The following is a 20,566-nucleotide window of genomic DNA, read 5'->3' as shown; positions in this document are numbered from 1 at the left end:
TTTTTTAGTTTCCATGACAATGGGAAAAAACATTAAAAGATGCGAGGACTCCGTAGCCAGAGGGCAGAAAGAATACAAGCCCCCAAAACACTCTTAAAACCTTGTTGCAATAATTCCAGCTTCACAGTGTACCACTGGGGTTGCACAGTCCTTGTGCAGAGTCCTTCGCTTTCGCTCTCTTGCCCTCTAACAGAGCAAGTGCAATTATGTGTTTTGAACAGTGGCATGTTAACACAGTGCCTGATGCAGACTCTGCACTCCAATTCTTGGAGCAGGAAATATTAACCACCCCCTCGTTTCTCATGCACTACTGGAACAGGTTATTTCTTTCTGCAACCAGGGCCTAAAGTCAGACCTGATAAATCCCAGCTCCGTACATACACAGCCATGGACAAAATGCGTGGACAAAGCGCCCTAGGCAAGGGACCTCTCAACGCAAGCATTCTGCTCTCCTAAGCAAATGCCTATGAATCAAGTGATTTAACATTTAGGTAGATTTTTAAAACACTTGACTAATTGCAATTGCCTTGGACAGGAAGGATAAATGCATTTAGTCACAGCACTTAAGAGACTGAGTACGTGGCACCTGTCCTCCTCCTGAGCATGAGTTTCGTGTGGTTTGCATTGATAGCTGTGCTTTCTTTTAAAACGTGGCATCTTTGACTGGCTTTGCCTGGAGACTTCTCCAGGCTCACCAGCAGGTCAGTGCATAAGCAAACACAAGCGATCTCAGACCAGACAGACAGCGCCTGAAAGTGCCATGTCCAGGGGAAGCCAGAGCACACTGACCTCCTTCGCTGCTTGTCCTGGCAATGCTGGACCTCTCAGGTGGGGGAAGGGGGGCTCACCACTGCCTGCTTTTTGACTTTCTTAGCATCTTCATGTGCCTATTATACTGAGTGCTTAGATAACACTGAACTTTACTCCAGTTACTATGGCTCAGTTGAATATGTCTTCTTTTATGGCCAGAAACGTACAATTGTGCTTCACTGTTTCAACTGCTTTTTACCCTCCCTCGTGCCAAAATAACACACCTTGGGGAAAAGCCTCTGATGTTTGCGAAATGATTGCATTTGATTCATCAGTAAAGTGTTCTTCCATGATTCACCTCGATACTATACATCTTTGTGATGTACAATTACTGTATATGATTCAATGTGATGCTGCACAAGTCTTTGTGATTCACTGTGCTAGACAGCTGATTTTTATATGGCAGATCTGCACATGCATCTAGCAGTAGTCAAGTACGAGAGAGCCGAGGATCTCCAGTGAGTGTAAAACCAGTGTAACAGACACCAGCAGACGAGCTGGGGAGTGCACAGTAAAGCAGTGATGGACATTGAATTTTGCATAACACCAATATAAAAAATATACTGTCGCAGCCACGTGATGTGTTTGCATTAGTAGAAAAATTGTCTGGCGGTGAGCCTTTTGAGTCATTTCCTTTAAGTGTGACTGCTTATTTTCAGTCTTCAACAGCAGAGTATATGACATTGAAAGATTGGATAAGGAAGGGCCTGTGTGGCTTCAGAGGGTGGAAGTGGGTTGTCTCTCTGTTGAGAGCTGAGGAATATGGATGGGGGAGCTTGTATTCGCCAGTCAAGCTGTCATGGAATCAGAGTGGTTTGGACTGGAAGGGCCTTTAAAGCTCATCAGTTTCAATTCCCCTGCCATGGGCACGGACACCTTCCCTAGACCAGGTTGCTCAAAGCCACGTCCAACCTGGCCTTGAACACTGCCAGGAATGGGACAGCCAGAACTTCCCTGGGAAACCTGTGCCAGCGACTCACCACCCTCACAGTAAAGAATGACTTCTTATATCCAATCTAAATCTCCTGTCTTTCAATTTCAAGTCATTAGTCCTTGTCCTATTGTTACATGCCCTTGTAAAAAGCCCCTCTCCAGCTTTCTTGTAGGCTCACTTTAGGTATTGGCCGGCCTTCTCCATGCTGAACAAGCCCAGCTCTCTCATCCTGTCTTCACAGGAGCGGTGCTCCAGCCCTCTGAGCATCTTCGTGGCCTCCTCTGGACTCATCCCAACAGTGGCACATCCCTTTCGTGTTGAGGATGTCTCCAGAAATGGACACAGTACTCCGGAGGGGGGGGTTACAAGAGGAAGCGTTGAGGGCAAGAATCACCTCCCTTGAGGTCATGCTTCTTTAGATGCAGCCTCAAACACTGGTGCTTTCAGAGATGTGGCCATGCCTGTGCAGTACCATCCCATATCTCTCTCCACCTGCAATGGCAGGGCCTCACCTTGTGAACCAGAAACACCTCAGCTGTCAGGTCCTGCTCTGTTCAGAAGTCCCTTCCTAAATCTGGCAAAGTTAACTGACATGCAGACACCCCGCCTCAGTTGAAGCCATCCCCTCTGGTCAGCCCAAGCTGCCCCAAGCTCCCTCAGCTCGCCTCACAGCAGCCCAGCCACAGCAACCGACACCATCGCTGAGAGGTATGTTGGCCGTGAGCGGCCAAGACGCCCCATTACTTATCAACGTGTCGGTGACTGGCGGTGGGCACACGGTCTCTCTCGCCAGCCGCCCCTGCACCCTGGGCCAGTGCAGAGGCATAGCCTGGGCCGCAGCCACAGCGGTACCGGCCACCCATCTCCCCTTCGCCCCACACGCCGGGCCCGACACGTCGCCCCCTGCAGGTGGGGCGGCCACGCTGCCCGCACCCCTTGGGCGGCAGCGGCCTCGCCTTCGCCGCGGGGCCCGGGCAGAGCGCGGGGTGGCGCCGCTGCGAGGAGGCGCGGGGGCGGCGGCGGCTCTGGCTCCCCGGCACCAACCGGAAGCGCGAAGGACGGAGCGGGAGACGCGGTCGCGCCGGTTCCAGCCTCCCTCGGCGGCTCCGGGATCGGCGCCGCTCGCGTCCCGCCAGCCCGGAGTCCCTCGGGGAAGGTGAGGAAGGCGACGCGCCCCTCGCCACGCCCGGGCGGGCGGGGGCCAGCGCTGGGGCGGCGGCGCGGTCGGTGCGCGTGTGGCCGGGCGGAGGGAGGCGGAGGGGAGCAGCGCGGCGCGGTCGGGGAGCGGAGCGGGGCCGGGCCGCGGGTGTCCCCACCACGTTTCGCGTTTCCCACCCGCTGAAGCAACTTTGAAAGTGTTTGGAGGGCAGGCGCTCGCCCGTCCCGCCGCTCGGCCTGACCTTGCGTCGCCCCGCGGGGCAGACGCGCCCGGCCGGACCCCCCGCGGGAGGCACCGGCGGCCACGCGTGGCCGGGCGGGGGTCCCGCTGACTACGCCGCTGCGGGACGGGAGACGGGGCGTGCACGGTGGTGCCCGCCGAGGGGGCAGCCGGGGCGGTGGCGAGCGGCGGCCCCGCGGACGGTGCTGGCTCGGTGTCTGCGTAGGGTTAGCCGCGGGACGCCGGCGTCTGGCCGGGAGCCGCTGTTCTCGGCCGCCCCTCCGCTTCTCAGTCAGTGTTCGGGACGTGCACTTTGATTGCACCTGCTGCGTTTTTGTGTTCTTTCGGGCGTAAAACCCCTCAGGTTGGGCTTTGAGGTCTTAACTCCCCCTCTGTTTTCCTTTCGTTTCCCCCCCCCCCTTAGTTTTTATATAAGCCGTCTTTTTTTTTAATATATATATATATTATTTTTCTGTCTTTGTTCAAGTTAGTTCCTTTCCCCCAGTCTGCGCTTTTTATTCAGTGTTGTGTGTGTGAGCCATCGGTTACCCCGCTATCCAGCATGCTTTGCTGTGAGTTTTAGCGACAGAGCCATCGAGAAAGCCATGGATCATTACTTTTTCTAAATTCCAGAAGCAGAAATAATTTGAAAGCACTGGATTAACTGGGTCACTGCCTGAAAACATCATAGCTTTCTGCTGGAGGCATGCGGTTAGATGTTTTCAGGATTTTGCCCTGAAATTGTAAGTCCTCAGAAGTCTACTTGTTTTATCTGTCCTTAATGTGCTTTGCATACCAGTGGCATTGTGTGAAGAATGGTAACCCTGGAGAGTCCGGCTCGCTGAGGGAGGAGAAGACAGAAACGCCGGCAAAACCGGGTCCTGCAGTTGTGGCCGTGCAAGGATGGAGCGGCTCTGTGGGCCAGGGTGTAGGGGTAGCTGCCTCCGCTGTCTTGTGTGTTGTCACAGGCACACTCCTGGCAGGCATCACTGGCGTGGTATAATGTAAGCGAAGTGAGCAGTTTAGGGTTTCCCTGAGATAAAATGTTTTCTATTTAAAGTGGAGCCTTTAAACCCTTCAGTCTCTGCCATTGACACAGCTTGAGTCGAAAATAGTTTGTTTCCTGAAGTACTCAAACTGTTCAGGCTGAGTTGAGCTCTTTTTTTCCGTAGCAATGGTTGTATAAATTCAAATAAAATTAGAAGTGTTATTAATGGAAATTACGCAGAATTTTTAGGTTCTGACAAAGGACAGGCTCAAATGTTGTTGCTTCCGTAACTAAGGTAGGCAGAGGCATGCATGCCTCCAGTCTCACCATCTGCAGGGCTGCTGCTCAGTCTGGTTCGGAAAGTTGAGGAATTGTAGGGGTTCTTGACTTTGTTTTAACTTATCGGGAGGTTAGAACATTAGAATATATATATATGTAAGTTGGAGTTGTGCTTGGAGTTTGCATCTTATTCGTCAACAGTTCATTATATGCTGAAAAGATCTTGTATTTATAAAAACTCATTTCTGCTGTACTGCTTGTAGCTCGATATCACTGTAACTCCTATTCTGTGCTTAGACAAGACAGTAGTGGACCATGTTTTGGCACTGGATTATTTGATTTTTTTTTGTTGTTGGCTTTTTCTTTTTTCTTTTTTTTTTCTTTTTTTTTTTTTTTTTTAAGCCTAAATAAATATGCTGCTGCAAAAATGCAGGTTGATAAGCTCGAGGACTGTAGGCCATGTTGGATACAAAGGATGATTTGGGTCTAAAAATGGATGGTCAAAGATCCTGAAAGCAAATGGACTGTTTTGCCAAATAAGGAAACTTGGCACGTTCAGCTGTGTATTTTAAGATAGCACAAGTGTAGTGTGCTACTACTTTATTGGCAATATGTTGGCAGCATGCCTTCCTGAAAGAAGTGCTGAATCCTGCTTCATGGAACCATGCAGTGAAGTGAGGGCAGTGAGTTGCATGGTTGCTCCCTTTAGTAAATTACAAAGGGTTTTTCTGAAGTAATTGAATATTGAGGCAGCGTCAGGTGCACGTGCAAGATGAGGGATGCAATTTTCAGTTCTGCAGCCACGCACTAAGCAAAATATGACTTGAAGTTATTGTGCAATTTGTACTAAGCTCTTTCTTGCCTCCTGTCCCTAACTTGTAAGTCCCTCAGTGTGGGCTGCCTGCAGCAGGGTCAGTTTGCAACCCATCTGCTTGGGGGTTCCCTCACTTTGGAGGGGTCTCAGGGGAGCAGCAGTTATGGGACCTCAGCAGGATCCCAGGAAGGGAAGCCTGAGTGGGTTACTACTCTGAAATGCTGTAATCACAGCAAGGCATTGATGGTGGATGGTTTCCTACACTGTACAAAACTGAGCTCGTTTTGGCATAATAGGCTTGCTGCAGAGTGACTCTGTGTAATAGATTCCTGACATGCCAAATACTAATGTTAAATAATAACTTGATATGTTAAATACTGCCAAACCTGGCTCAGGTCTGTTTCTTTTTGGTGTGAAATGAACTTTTAACAGCGTGCTCAAAGAAACTACTATGAGGAAAAAAAAAGACACAGGAGAAGGTGGAGATGTTGTTGCAAGATTACAAGCTCATGTTAACCATTAGAAATAAAATAGAAAAAAGAGAAAGTTCTTCCCCCCCCACAACTCCCAAGCTCCCACAGGAATAATTGAAATGACCAGCAATTGGATAATTTCTTGAAATACCTGTTTCATATCTGTCACATTTTCATTTCATTGACAACAAGCAACAAGATCAGTTGACACAGCCTTCCTTACTGCTACGTGACGACAGTGGCTAAACACTCAAAACTGTTAGTGAGGACGGACAGTACTTGACACCAAACCTTAACTACGCTGTATGCCTGTGGGGGGGGAGGGATTGCTGTAATGCCCCCAGCCCCAAGCCCTATTGCAAAGGACTGCTCCTCACTGCAATGCAGACAAGTGCTATACATTGTTGAATAGTGTGTTTTTTTTCAGATGCAAGTGTATGATTATGGAGTTTAATGAAATATCTGATTTTTTTTCCTTAACCAGTGGTATAAACTCTGATTGTTAAAGATCTTTTAAAACAGGATGACAGGTTAATAACTGTGTGTGGATTTGTCATATGCAGTTGTTACTCTAAACGTTGTTTTCTTAAACATAACAAAGAGATTTATCTGTCTAATTGTGGATTAACTACCTTGCATCAGAAAACATGGAGTGATACTTAAACAGGTCTGTTCTGCCATCCAGAAGGAGAAAATGTAAACCTGACTTAGGCTATCATTAATTACAGATCTCTAAATGGAGAGTGTCCCATGTGAATCTCCTTTACTTTCTCTAAAGAGAAAAAAAAAAGCACCTGGAAAAACCCAACAAAATGTATTAATTGCTCTTTAAATATTACTGTATTGTATGCTGGTGCCTATAGCATCTGCAGCTGATTGCTGTAGATAAACTTGAAATTGGGAAGTTGTTAAAAGAATGAAGAGCACCTCCTGCAAATGCTTGTGTGCTGGGCACTGCATTGTGCATAAATGTTTAGGTAAAGTTTTAAGCAGCAAGGAGGACCCATCAGAAAGTACTCACTTGCATTTATCAAGTGTCTGGCATACACGTTGTACCATCTTGAGGTTGGTTCTTCTGTGAAATCTTGGAGTAACATCTTGTTCAGTTTTAGCCTCTCAGAAGTCAACATTTACTTGTGTATATGGATGATTTGGTTCTTCTGGATGAACAATAATTTAAAATAATTTGGCAGCTCTTCAGAACTATTGGATTCAGATAGAGAAGGCCAGAAATATTTGTTTCCTGTGATGTATTTTTCTTTGTGCTTGGTTTTCTGTTCCTTCTGTCATCCCAAACGCAACCATCTGTTATCAGCTGTTCACGCGTTCCTGTCAAAGTTATGGTCCAGTCAGTGCATATGCTTTTGCCTATGAGTAACATTATTCTTCTGAATAATTCTGTTGTCAGTAAGGAGATTCTTCACTGGAGCGTAATTATCCACGTGCATAAACGTATGCAGGGCTGTGGCTTTAAGTTGTTCAGTCCCTGGGTTGGGAAGTTGACCTGTTGTATTTGTCTATGAAGTGTCACATATGCTTGAGACAGCATGTGCATGGTGTTAACTTGGGGCAACTGCTGGAGTAAATGAGCTGGAGTAATCAAGGCAAATGAGCTCCTGTTTCTGAAGATGTGCTGATTGAACAGTGCTGGGAAAGAGCAGAAAGTTAAATCAAGCTTTGCTACCTTCCTGGTTTGCAGGAGTGACCGATTTCCTTTCTCTTGAGCTTTTTCTCAAAACAATATGTGCAGTGCAGTGCAAAAGATGACTCTGGGATGGCAGGAAACCTAAGAACAACAGCAACCAGGTTAAGAAAGAACAAAAGGGCAACGGAAGAGTACAGGCACTTGTACTGGGGAAGGAGCCGTCAGGGTACTGGAAGAAGAACTTTATTTCATGTTGCATGGGTAACCCTTGCTCTGACTAACAGAGCTGGGGAAAGAGCATTCCTGTTCCCTCCCTGGGAGTTTTGCAGGCTGGTTGTCAGTGAAAGGCATGCTTGAAGTCTGCTTCCTCCTTCATGTGTTGCCTTCTGTAAATGTAGTGAAGTTGTTGTGGTCTGGTACCCTTACAGGTGGTGAACTGATACAAAACAAAGCAGACAGATTCAGAAAGGGCTCTGTTATCTCATGCAATATGCAGGAAAACGCTGGTGTCTTCATTTCTCATTGGGAGAATAGCTGCAACCAGATAGTGCCAGAAATTTCTGGTCAAATGATACCTCACAATTTTAATCAGATTAGCTGCACAGTCAGGAGAGCCAGTGAGGGGGGAGGGAATGATGTCCGTATTTGTTACAGAAGGGACTGGTGTAAAGGGGTTTTGGTGGTCAGCAGCGCTAGTTGTATTACAGACTGATTTCCCAGCAATGGGCAATACATAATGTGTAGATTCCACCTCAAAACCCCCTATGGATTGGAGGCTTCCAGAAGATGCAGTATGCTTTGGTACAATAGTTAGACCAGTATAATTGGACATAAAATCAGCAATTCAAAATCTCCGTGCCTTTTTGTAGCTCGTTTTATTCAAGTCATTCTCGTTTTATGCTGATAAGTTTACTTGCATTTATTGCAAAATTAATGGAACTAAACTTGGTCTAAACGGGTGCATCAGAAACAGTCTGGCAGCAGGCTCGCAGCTGGTTCTGGGAGGTGCCCTATCCTGCAGGCCCACTGAGGACCTGAGGCTTTCTGAATTTATGCTATTAATAAAAAAGAAACCTGAAATCACTCTTTGTTCAGGCATTTAGGTGATAATGTTCTTGAAATTTGCTACAGCGCAAGCTTTATTGCTGTGAAATCCCTGAGAAGGACGTTCTGTTCCCCTTGTAGCAGACATGGGATCATCTCTTGAAACTGCCGACACCGGTCTTGGCACAGGCTGCAGAATTTCACATATTGTAACCCAGATGAATTACTGCGTACTTGCCCTGTGTTATAACATGCAAACAGAACTGAGTCACTCCGGAAGAGGCATTTACCATGGCCAGGTTTTTCCACATCCTTGCGCGAAGCACGGCTCGGAGAGTGCCGGCAGCGCGCGTGGTGCGTGCTGTGGTGCTGCTGCCGGCCTGTGCGCGGCCATCGCGGCGGGAGAGCCGGCGTGCCTGGCATGCCTGAGCTCCGAGGCAAGCTCATAGCGGAGAGCAAGTTTCCCCTCTGTTGCTGTCCGGAGAGGGCAGTGACTCGCCTGCCTTTCCCAGAGCCGCTTCCAAGGTGTTCGGGAAACGTCGGTATCGCACTGAGGAATACTTTTAGTTGTTTCTGTGTCCCAGCTGCTTCTAATAGCCCTTGCAAATTGTGCAAACATTTGCACAGCCTGTTGGAGTTAGAGTTCCCAGGCTCTCCTCCTGTGCTTGTGAATTTTACTGTAGCATGTTTATGGTGAAGGGTCCTGGTTTTGGGGTTTCTGAGTTCTGGTAAGAAAATCCATAATCTGTGGAGCATATGTGCTAATGAAAGCTTTTCTCTTGACAGGTTTTGCTGTGGTATATTTTGTCATTATGAGATGTCGTCTACCAGTGCTTCATTTGTACAAATTAAATTTGATGACTTGCAGTTTTTTGAGAACTGCGGTGGAGGAAGTTTCGGGAGTGTCTACCGAGCCCGATGGATTTCTCAGGACAAGGAGGTGGCTGTAAAGAAGCTGCTCAAAATAGAAAAAGAGGTAAGAGTTTACTTTTTCAATTCACTGTGCTGCAGAAACAAGGACGGACATTCTTTCCTAGTGTCTTCTGTCTGCTAATTGAAGTAAACTAGCTTGGGCTTTTTATTCTTCTAATTACAAAACCCTGTAACTGGATGATGTTACAATAAAGACATACTGGGGGGGCCCAACCCAGAGTGTCTCTGATTTAAAACATTGTTTTTACTGTCCTGCCCCGCTTTTCTTGTCTAGCAGCTCCTCTCTGCTCCTCTCTGAGGAGGAGAGCTAGCTGCACCTGTGGAGCTAGTAATTTCCCTTTGATACTGCTGTGCATGTTGCTAGATAGGAAGAGGTGGTGTTTGCTGTCTTTACCTGCTTCTATCTTCTCCTTTTTGCATCTGGTGGCTTTTAAGTGCAATAGTTTTCATCTGTATGTGCACTATAGGCTTAGTGTGTGGCTCAGCATTGTCTCTTGCCTGCCTGCTGCAGGTTTTGGTCTAGGGCTCCACTAGCTCTGGGTTAGTCATAGCCACACTTCAGCTTGGTCTCATCTTGCAGTGCAGTTTAAGTCTAACCGTTCTACCAGTCATCTTCCCTCATGGCGTCCTGTACACCTGGAAAGATGGATAGGTCCTTGGCAATCCTGTGGGAAAAGGCAGAGTTATCTTACTGCACCCTTCCCAGCTAAGGTCGGTTAAAGTGTTGTTTTTATTTTTAAAAAAGATTTTTAGGTTTGCCTAAAAATCCTCTTGACCCTCAGTTATGTACAGGCCTGGCGCAGACACAGTGTATGTGGTCCTCGCCATGCTCTGGTCTGCCCACTGGTCACTGCTGCTGATGTAGCAGCAGGGAGACACCAGTGTAGTGATGAAGAGCAGTTACTGGACCACTGTTCCAGCATGACTGTATCTAACTTGTGTACAATACCCTCAAAAGTATTTTAGGAAGGCAGTTATAAGCTGGAGGACAGCAGAACAGCACTAGGGATAATATACATAATCAGACACCAGAGTTCCTGCACTGCTGCCTCAACCAAGTTAGCATGATTATGTCATGCTTAGTGATGTGATGAGCATGTGTGATCGTGGTTAAGCAAGTTGCTGTCTGTAATAATGTGGAAGAATCTCATGATTTTTACAGGGTGGTTGGAGATTTATTCTTTCTATTCAGTGACCGTTTGTAATATTCTCTTTATTTCTACTATTTGTTCATATCAAAAGATAAAGAAAGACAAGTAAAACCAGTGCTATGCAGTGTCAGTAATGCACTCTTTAAGAAGTCAACTGACTGGCGGATCTCAGTAGTGGCCAGTGAAGTATATTTATTGGATAGTGTATTTCTGGTGGGATTACGCAGGAGTGTGTGCTAGACCTGCTGCTAGCATTTTTGAAAGAAAACTTAAAAACAGTACTACTACATCTTGTAATGGAATCAGTCTCAGTGGAATGGGAAATGATGGAGGAAGTAGGACAGTCATATGTATTGCTTGACACAGTTGGACTATTTAACAAGTTTCTTGTTTTTTTTTAAACAGCTAAATACAGTGTTCAGCTTGTAGTGACAAGGAACACAGGCTGCACATTAGGAAAATGAAACTGTATGCTGGAAAGAATTTAGTATAATTTAAGGGTTTATTTAGGGATTAATGAAGACTGGCAGCTCATTAAGAGCTCATATCATGGTACTGTTAGGCAAATTAGGTTACTGCCCTTGCATATCTACGTGAGGAACAAGGCATTTGTAAGAACCAGGCGTTCTTTTACCTTGCCATGTGGCACTGGGAAGATGGTTGTTAGGCAGTAGGTAGAGACATCATTCTGTTGTGTTTAAAAGAATGTAAATGAACTGCAGGGGTAGCCCAAGGGGGACTGCAAAACACAGAGTGGAGGGTAGGAGGGCTGTGGGGGTTAGTGTGTTAGAATGGGGCTATGGACATCATCCATCAGGATAAGTTGACAGGAGGGGAGCAAGTGCCTTCCAACACGATAGTGTATTTTACTCTGGACTGGTCATTTTCTGCTTGAAGTAACAAGATGGGTTATAGATGGGACCAGCTTGGTGTTGGCACCTTCTCTTTTCTGGTGAGGCAGCAGAGAGGCAAGTGGTGATGCCTTAAGTAAGTCTAGCAAGTTTTGCCAGAAAATGTTTGTCAGAACAGTAGAGAATTAAAAAATAAGAGCTTGTTCACAAAAATTTCATTTTCACATGGAGAAAATGCTAGTCTTGTTTAATCTAGTGCAGAAAGTTATTACAAGAACTAATGGTTGGGATCTAAAGCCAGGCAAATTAGAATGGGAAATAAAGCACAAATTATAAGGAGTTAGGATGAGTAACGCTTGGAGCAGACTACAAACAGAAGGAGCAGAGATGGAGAATCCTTTCCGTCTTTTCATGTCTTCACATTGAGATGGTTTGGGTTTCTTTGACAAATGTTACTGTTAAGTTGCTGAGCTCAACACAAGAGCAGCTTACTGAAATATAGTGGCCTGTGATGTACCAGAGGGTGGCTTCTGTGGCCTAAAAGTCTCTCTAATCCTTATGGCTGTCAGTCTTTACATATCTAGTATGTTTATCTGTAATGATGATAATAATAAACATCTGTGACTGAACTGTGCTGAAAGTCATGGTGAGTCAGTGGCTTTTCTGATAGCAATAGAAAAGGAACTTGCCATAACTGTATGTGTCTGTGTTTAGTAGATAGTTGGATGGTTTGCATTTAGTCCAGAAAAGTAATTATTACTTTCTTACTTATTTGAAAGGAAGTGTCATTTTAACTCCATGACTGGTTGTGTTGTATTTCTGTTAACTGCTGCCAGTAATCCATAACAACTGATTAAAAGAAAAACAGAGGAGAGTGGGGAAAAGCTTGCTCAGAGGAATTTCATGCTAGCCGAGTCCAAAGGCACAAGCCAAGTCAATAGAACTGTGGTATCATTCTGCAAATATGTTGTATCTGTGTTTCATTTTATTAAATAAGCCAATCAAAACCAGCAAAGATCTTGAAGGTTTTATATTAGCCAAGTGGCTAACAAGTTCTAACATGTTAAACAAAGCAGTTTTTGTTCCAGTGCATAGCAGCATATCATACTAAAATATGTGCTCAGAAAAACTTATAAATACTTGGGAGTGTGTTGCTCAGACAGATTTCTTCGAAACTCTTTAAAATTTGAGAAATGGGAAGACATCTGCAGGGCATTAACTTTTTAGAGAAGCAGTAAAATGTGACTGTACAGGAAGAGGTGTGTGTTCATGTGAATAAAATACAGCTAAGTAGATGTGCAGAGAAAAATAGATGTGCTGCAAGGCTTTGATTAGCGTATCAGATCTGAAACTCTGGAAAGACTTCTGATTAAGTAAACCATAGGAGTGTCTTGAGTGATTAAATAACAGCAAAACCAAAATTAAAGTGACATTTTACCATCTACCCCAAGCCCTTTAGCTATTTTAGTTTTTAGGCAAGGAACAGGAGTCCCCTTGTGAATTGTTTTATGGAAAAATTAAATTATCAGTGTGATGTTTATGGTGCATGTGGTAGGAGGGGAAGGGTCTCTTGTAGTAGGATGTATGCTTGCTCCTTTTTGCCCTAAGTGATAATTACATGCATTCATTGAGGAAAATTGTTTACCTACTACTCAGGGAGTTATTTGGTATTTTTGCAAATGATCTATAGGAATTATTGGATAAGCCCGTAATTTGACTTCTGCTGAAATGGATGGGAGAGATTGGGCCCAAAGGCCTTATTCTGCAAATTGCTTGCAGTTCTTTTGACTCCATTATCTTGACCAGATAACTGCTAGAGTGAAATGTTACAAACATTGGTTTATGCCTTGCCACATTAGCTTTTCACTCAATAGCACTCACCTCCTTCAGTTGTCTGTACATCTCTGAAGTTCACCTGCTATTTGTCACTGCTTTTGAAGGCTGTGCTTTTGGTGGCTGGTTTTTGAGAGTTGGCATCTGGAGTGTGGTTCTTCACTGGAAGATTTATTACTGCCAGAATTTTACCAGAAATTTGAATTTAACTTTAATGTCGCTGTTCTTTGGAGGTACTCCATGATCTGTGAACCGCCTGTGTGCTATTGATGGACAGCAGGATTGCATCTGATGTGCTTGCTTCAGCTGTTATAACCATGACGCTTAGGTACAAGATTGTTTGGTTTCGTGCAGTACAGCTGTCCCTGGATTCCTTCAAAATGCTGGAGGTGCTGTGCAAACTGCAGGAGAGTGCTGGGGAGAAAAAAACACCAATAAAATGTGACTGTAATCTTACTGGGAAATTCTTCTCTTGAACTTACACAACTAACTTGTAGATAAAAGATGTTAAATGGAGCAGGATTAACTGTGCATGCTTTGTTCGGTCATGTCTGTGTGATGCATTTGAGTTTTACGAGACTAAAAACAAAAACATGTTTTTACTAGTTTTGATGTTCTATTGCTGAAAGTCTGACTACTGTGGAAATCAATTTTGTATTGCCAGGTTTGCATGTATGCAATACATGTGCAGTAAGCTTTAGGGGATCTTTTAATGCTTCATAAAACTTTTCATATGGAATATAAGGTAGCTTGTTCACTTACTTGAGTTTATGATCCACTTCTGAAAGGGACTGTCCAGAAAACATGGATTGCACCCGTGCCTTCCGAAGGGGGTGAGTTAAGTATAACCACATGCATGTCACTGGACTTACCTCACTCATGTTTGTAGTCCTAAAAGAGAGCATGTGGTATTTTTAATGTGGGTCATGAGAGTAGGGACTGGGAATGACTTTCAAGAGTAACAAGAGAAAAAACAACAGAGTAAAATAGAGCAAATCAAACCAAACCAAACTGAAATTGATACTTACCTCTGACAGGCCTAAAAATAGTAGATGTTCTTTTTGTAGTTTATAGCTGGTATGGGTGCTTGGGTGCCAGTTTTGAATGACTCTCCACACTGGGACCTAACTGTAACGAAGGTCAATTTTGATGCTTTTTTATTATCTTATTAGCTCTTTCTAGGAGCTCCTACTCCCTTACCCCTCTCATGCCTGAGTCAGCAGGTATTGAGAGTGATTCAAGGTAACAGCTGCCAAGAAATTGCTGGATTTACTTGGTTCCAACTCAAAGTGGAGAGACCATAAACCCCATGTTTCCAACCCGTGGTCCTTTGGTGCAGGTGCTGTTGCTGATGATCAGGGAAGGAGGTCTTGGAATGTTTGCTATATAAAGGTACTTCAGGGGTACAAGTCAAGTATAAGAACTTTCCAGAGATATCAGTGCCTATATTGGGATATTACAGAGTTTACAAAAAAAAGAAAGATTGTCTATCCCTAGAGTAGGTGATCTCACGGGAGCCCTTCCGACTCCGAATTTGTTTGGAGAAATATTGCTGTATCTTGTTAACAGCTAATAGTAAATTGAATTTCATTTACTATACCAGAGGGGTGTCTTAAAATGCCTTTGTTTCTAATATACAGAGTGGTTATCTTGCAGGGTTTTCCGTTTCTTTTTAATGTTCTGGTAAAGAAAATGGCTTGGAGTACTCCTCTTGGTGCTGACAACGGTGTTCCCAAAAGGTATCAAGAGGATACTCCGTACCCTTTCTAAATTGTGAAAGTTGTCAAAATGGGTTCAGATGCTCCAGCTGCTATATATTCTGTGTTGTGCAGAATAAACTAGTTTTGGATAGCATTGAAATAAATCTCTGAATGCTTTTGAGTTTGTTCTGGTCTTGGCTTTTATTTAAGGGATATTACTTTATATTTTGTAAGTAAATATCATGTTTTCAGCTGTCAAGAAAGTCACTGCATTAGATTTTCTTAGTACTTTGTATACCACTGTATCCTAAGTGTGGAAAAACAGGCTTTGATTTCATTTTATCTGTTTTAAGAAGAAACTTTGTTCCCCTGCATCTCTCTTCCCCAGGATTATCTCAGAAATGTATCAGTGCAGGCACAGAAACATACATGTTTGCATTTTGCTACATTTTAGTGTAGCTGATTTTTTTTACTTCTGTTTTTAAACATTTCTATACCAAGTTTTTGATTTGACGAGTAATGTCTTTCAGAGTTGCTTCATGTAAATAATGAGCATTTGTATTATGAGTTGTGTGGTTTACTTAGGTTTTTTGACGAGCTTAATTTGAGATTCTTACTTACACAGGCTTGTGTATATACATTCTTTTAAATCAAGCCAATTTTGGCTTAAATTAAAGTAGACATCAGCTTCAATGAAACTGGCGTGTCAGGACCTGGACTGGCAATCTGTGCCTTCAAAAGTTATTTTCAGCCAATTGAGACATAGCGACTGTCAGCATTGTCAAATTAGCTTGCCGTGAATGAAAAGAATTTCACAAGTGCTGGGAATCTTGTTGAAGCCATACTTAAGAAGTTACCCTCTCCTTTTTTGTGTCAACTAAGCCACCAGATTTTGTACTGAAATTGTAAAGGTTTGAGTGCAAATGGCCTTCTGTTGACTGGTGGGCAGCTTTGAACAGTTACTACATAAGCAAGCTTGACAAACAGGTAAACTAATAAGCTAAGATGCACGAGATTTGCTTCTTTTCACTTGACTCTTAAATTGCCCTAAAATTTGTCAGCGTGAAGCAGAATTACCTTGTGTGTGTGGTTGGTCAAGAATACATAGACAGTTGCCATAGCTTGATTGAGGTGCAGGAACTTACCACCATGTGCCTGATCCCCTGGGTCAGGAATATCTCTGTGAGGTTTGGACCCTTTTACCTCAATTATCCTTAATTCTGTTTTGTTTTGGTGTTTGGTTTTATTTTCAGAAGGTGCAGCATCAGCAGGTGAGCAAGTTTTTGTACCAGTTTCCTGCAATTTATGAACAAATTTTGTTAAGAATAGAGGGAAAATTTGTCTCTCTTGGTTCTTTAGAAAGCAGTCTTTCATATTCTCTTTGCTATCCACAATGTGCAGCCTGTTAGGATATTGTTAAAGATTCTGTAGTTTCATAATTAAGTTTAATTCCATTGCATACAGTTTTGGAAATTATTCTGTCAAGCTACTGCAAGTTTTTGATAGCGGGTTGCTTGAGTTGCCAGTAAATACTTAGCTGCAATTGAGGGCATTTTCCTAGGTTTGGGATTATTTATTTATTTATTTATTATTTTGCTGTAGATAATATTTCTTTTCTGTTTCTCTTTTCATGGGCTCAGTTATTATTTATAATTTGGAGGAGAGGCTGTGTTGCTTATTTCTCCGTGCCAGCAACCCTTGACATCAAAAGGCAGCTCTTTTCTTTCCCCTCCCACGACATTCTCTGACCTCGAGCTTCTGTTGAAGTGATCAACTGTAAAATGGTATTTTTGGATGTTTAAGATGTCCTGAAGCTTTGCTGTAGAAGTCCCATGGATACGAAAGATCCTTTTCTCTCAATGTGGTGTTTTAGGCTGTTGTAAACTCAAGCAATTGAGGATTAGCTCAAGTTAGTCTTTTCTCTATATTTAGTTAATTATACAGTTTTCTTAATACAAGATTACAATACAAAATCACATGGAAGGTGAGATCTAGTGGTAACTTTAGAGTATGGTAAGTGATTGCGTGTTAGAGTCTTGCATGCTTTAAAGGACAGCTGACACTGTAAATGCCTGTGACCTGCAACGAAATCTGTTGGTATTGCAGTCCCTGGGGGCTCTTAATTAGATAATTTACATTGACTGCAGCATCTGAATGACAAATTATTGTTTCTGATAATACCAAAGTTGCTGTTGAGGTGTGAGGAGGTATTATTTGAATTTAACATAGTTTCTGGTTTGTTGCCTGCTTGTGTGATGGTTCGTTCAGATGAGTTCAGGTACCTGTGCTGGAGTTGATGTGATCTGAGTCTGTGATCATTGGTCTCATTTGGAAGCCGTTTTTTCACAGATGTATTCAAAGTGGAGCATGGGGACCACAGTCTTTGGCTGGGGAGCAAGCTATCTTCCATGCACATGGTAGCAATGGAATTTTGAACAACATGTTTTGTCCTCTTAAGAGGGCAGTAAATGCTCAGTAAGACTAGACATGCTGTCCTTTACTTCCTTTTTTCTTCCCCTCCTTTACTTTCCTCTTTGGACTGTGTGTGAGTTGCATAACGGTCTGGGGTGCAATATTTCATTGAAAACAAAGTGGAAGTAGAAGAAATAAAAAAAATAAATATCCTAAATTAAGGGAAACATCAAAATAAATCTTTTTAATTGTAATCATGCAACCAAGACTGCAAAAATAATTTCACATTTACCTATTGCCACTTACTAAGGTGCTGATAGAGAAAGTTTCCTTTTTAAGAGGACAATGTAAACAGTCATAGGGAAACATTCAGACCTGTTTATGTTAACTGGAGGCTGCAGAGAAGCCCAGATAGCAGCTTCAGCCTTAAGTCTTTCTCTCATATTTAGTTAATTGTGCTAACACGCTGGGGAAATGAGGTCAATAAAGGCTTTTCTGATCCAGCTGCCTCCAAACTGTCCTGTTTCTTTCCTTAAATGTGTTTCATCTGTTCAGCTACTGGGAAAGAATCCTATTCACAAATGCATGTTCATTTATTAGATTTATGTTTAGCGAATCTACATTCTGCATAATTTCTTTAGAGAAAGGCAGCTCCACAGGGAAACTGGGTGACTGGAGTAACAGTGACAGTTTCTGTGCCTCCTTGGTCCGTTCTGTGGTGTGACTGCCTGATGCCTGGGAGCAGAGCAGCCTCTAGCATGCAGGAGGGGCTCCTCTGCTATCTCACCTCCTCAGTGAAGTAGGTCCTGGTCAGTGGATGTTGCTGAAAGGGGACACTGCCACAGGTCTTCCACTTGTCGTCTTCTGCCTCTAGTTACTCATTTATTTTACTCCAAAACTTCTGAAAATTGAAGTTTCTTATGTTTAAATATTGTAAGCAGAGGAAATTAAAAATCATGTCATGATGCACTCCTGGCCAAATAGCTGTGAGGTGTGTGTATTGGACATATAGTGAGTTTCCAATAGCTGCTTCAAAAGTAAGCACAGTGTAAAAACCCTTGAGCTACTGTAGGAGAAGTGAAGGAGCTATTGGTAGGCACAGGAAGACAACATGCTGTTTCTTTGTACGAAGTTTGCCTTTGGAAGGTGGGAAACCCAAAATGCAGGCATGCAGCCTGGGCTCGTGTCAGCTTACCAATGAAGGCTGAGGCTCTCTGCAGTTTTTTACCTGGCAAAGGGAGACTCGGAGAGGTGGGTAGGCTGTTCTTCTGGAAACTGCTAAAATAACATAGTTGCTTCACCCTTGAGAGAGTGAGTGACATTTTCCAAGAGGATATCTTTTCCTCTTCCTTGGAAGAATCACAGAGCAGAGAAAACATGTGCAGTTAGGGGCAGGGGAAAGCTTGATAATCACTTTTCATCTAATCATATGATAACCTTAATTTTAGTAAGTCAGATGCATTTGAGGCCATCATATCAAAGATGATGGCTTAGAAGTAGTGATTGGTGGCTTTCCTTTTTTGGTGAACTGTATACTTTTTATCTCATAAACCAAGAAAAAGGCTTTTTACTTCGATCTCTTTGCGATGTGTCCATGTGTGATAGTGTGTGATAGATGTACGTAGCAGCGGGGGGATAAAATTTGGAGCTGTTGAATTGCTCTTTCGGATGTTGCCTTGCCAGTACCCCCTGTAAGAGATTGAGAGGGTCCAAAACCGAAGTGCAAGATCCAGAACCCTGCTCATTAGGAGCACGTGTTTTGGAGTTCTGCTCTTAACTTTTGCCTTTTCAGTTGTTTATGTATTTGTACCAAAGTCTTTATTGTAAAACCTTGTCTCTAAGCCTGTGTCTCATCTGTCCTCTGCAGAAGTTGGCAGTAATGTGGTTTCTGGCACTGTGTCCCACGTGGTTTACTCTGTTCCTATTGCAAACCGCTTCCCGGTTAGTCTTACAATTCTGGAAGGAGTCCTGCTATTTTTCTCTGGCTGGGAATAAAGCTTTATCCTCCTGGGGTAAACAAGCATACTGTTGTTACTTAATAGATTTGAAATCTGCAGTATGAAACCTCATGCCTTTTCATTACTGTGTTTCTGTGCTAGACAGTGTGAGGGGAACAGTTCCCTGCCTGTTGTGGCTGTTGCTGAGATGAACGGTGCTAATGGGGTGCCTGGCTCAAGAAATTCAGGGCAAGTGACACTTGATGCTGTAAGGACACTGGCATCGGCTGTTAGCTCTAGTGACATGGTTGTTGCCTTGAAACTGACCTGAGTTCCCTTTTGGGGAAAGAAAAAGCCCACAGACCCATTTTAAAGAAAAGGGCAGCTGCTTTGTTTTTCCTTTAAAATCTGTATTTCTGCCTTTTTGCTTGGTCAGTGTTTAGAACCATTAAAAAAGTAAACGTGATATAGGGACTGAGACCCTGCAGCTTGAGCTCCTTTATGATTACATATTCAGCTACAACCATACAAAGGAAAATGAGAGTCCCCTTTCCTTTATGTACCATATTTCAGTTTTCCCCTAGGTTTAAATTGGCATTTTGGACTATGTTCACTGGAGAGCCACTGAAGAGCTTATCAGAAAAGGAAGGAAACAGAGGGAGGGAAAGAAAGATAGATTTCCAAATGGCAACCTTTTGAATAGGACAAGTTCAATCCCTAAAACAAAAAGTGGAATCTTTTTTTTTTCTAAATAATGTGCTCTACAGTCTCACCTCTCATCTTGAGAAACATGAAAGAGCGAGTAAAAGAGATGACCCAAATCACAGAGTTCCTTTGAAAGAAGAAATTCAGCTGTTTTGAACACTTACAATCAAAGGAAGTGGTTTCCCTAATTACACGAGCTATGTGAAAGCTCTCAGAATAGCTCTTCCACCCCAGGATTCCTTGCACTTTAGAAGTTTGCATAAAAGCTCACATGGAGAATCAGATGCAAAGTGTTTGATTCAAATTTTATTAGGCAGTAGCGAGCATACATTCGTATCTGGGTTTGACAGCTGGTTGGGTTTGGACCACAATCCTGGGTTTGATGGATTTCAGTCCTGTACTTTAGAATCTTTCATTCTTCATGTTCTCTGGTGAGACACCCTTTTAAAGAGAAAGGTGGAAATGAAAAAATGGAGAAGGGGTAGAGAGGTCCTTTATGAGCTTTCAATTGAGGCTTCTTCACCCTGATTAGGCTGTTCATTGTTGTGAAAATCCATCCCTGTACACAGCTTTTAAGAGTGAGGAATTTTGCTTCTTCTCATTTTTTAAAGAAGCTGAATGTGTTAAAATACATATTTGAAGGAACCTAGATCCAGATTCTACAACCTCAGTATTATTC

General features: G+C 43.4%; 1 protein-coding gene across 2 annotated transcripts in view; it reads left to right on the top strand.

Annotated features, from left to right (window-relative positions):
* The first annotated feature begins 2,705 nt into the window (after positions 1–2,705).
* MAP3K20 (mitogen-activated protein kinase kinase kinase 20) overlaps positions 2,706–20,566 on the top strand; it is a 91,307-nt gene continuing 73,446 nt past the window's right edge. The window contains exons 1-2 of one of the 2 annotated variants that reach the window (XM_061380295.1): positions 2,706–2,900; positions 9,152–9,341. In XM_061380295.1, coding sequence (XP_061236279.1) covers positions 9,183–9,341 — 159 coding nt within the window. In that variant the 5' untranslated portion in view covers positions 2,706–2,900; positions 9,152–9,182. The remainder of the gene's footprint in view (positions 2,901–9,151; positions 9,342–20,566) is intronic. The other variant, XM_061380304.1, reaches the window with a different exon arrangement.

Source organism: Neopsephotus bourkii, unplaced genomic scaffold (genome assembly GCF_033783945.1).
Source record: "Neopsephotus bourkii isolate Nb327-2 ecotype Australia unplaced genomic scaffold, CSIRO-AGI_Nbou_v1 NB_196, whole genome shotgun sequence".
In the NCBI taxonomy this organism is placed as follows: Eukaryota; Metazoa; Chordata; class Aves; order Psittaciformes; family Psittacidae; genus Neopsephotus; species Neopsephotus bourkii.
This window is presented reverse-complemented; position numbering and strand designations above follow the sequence as displayed.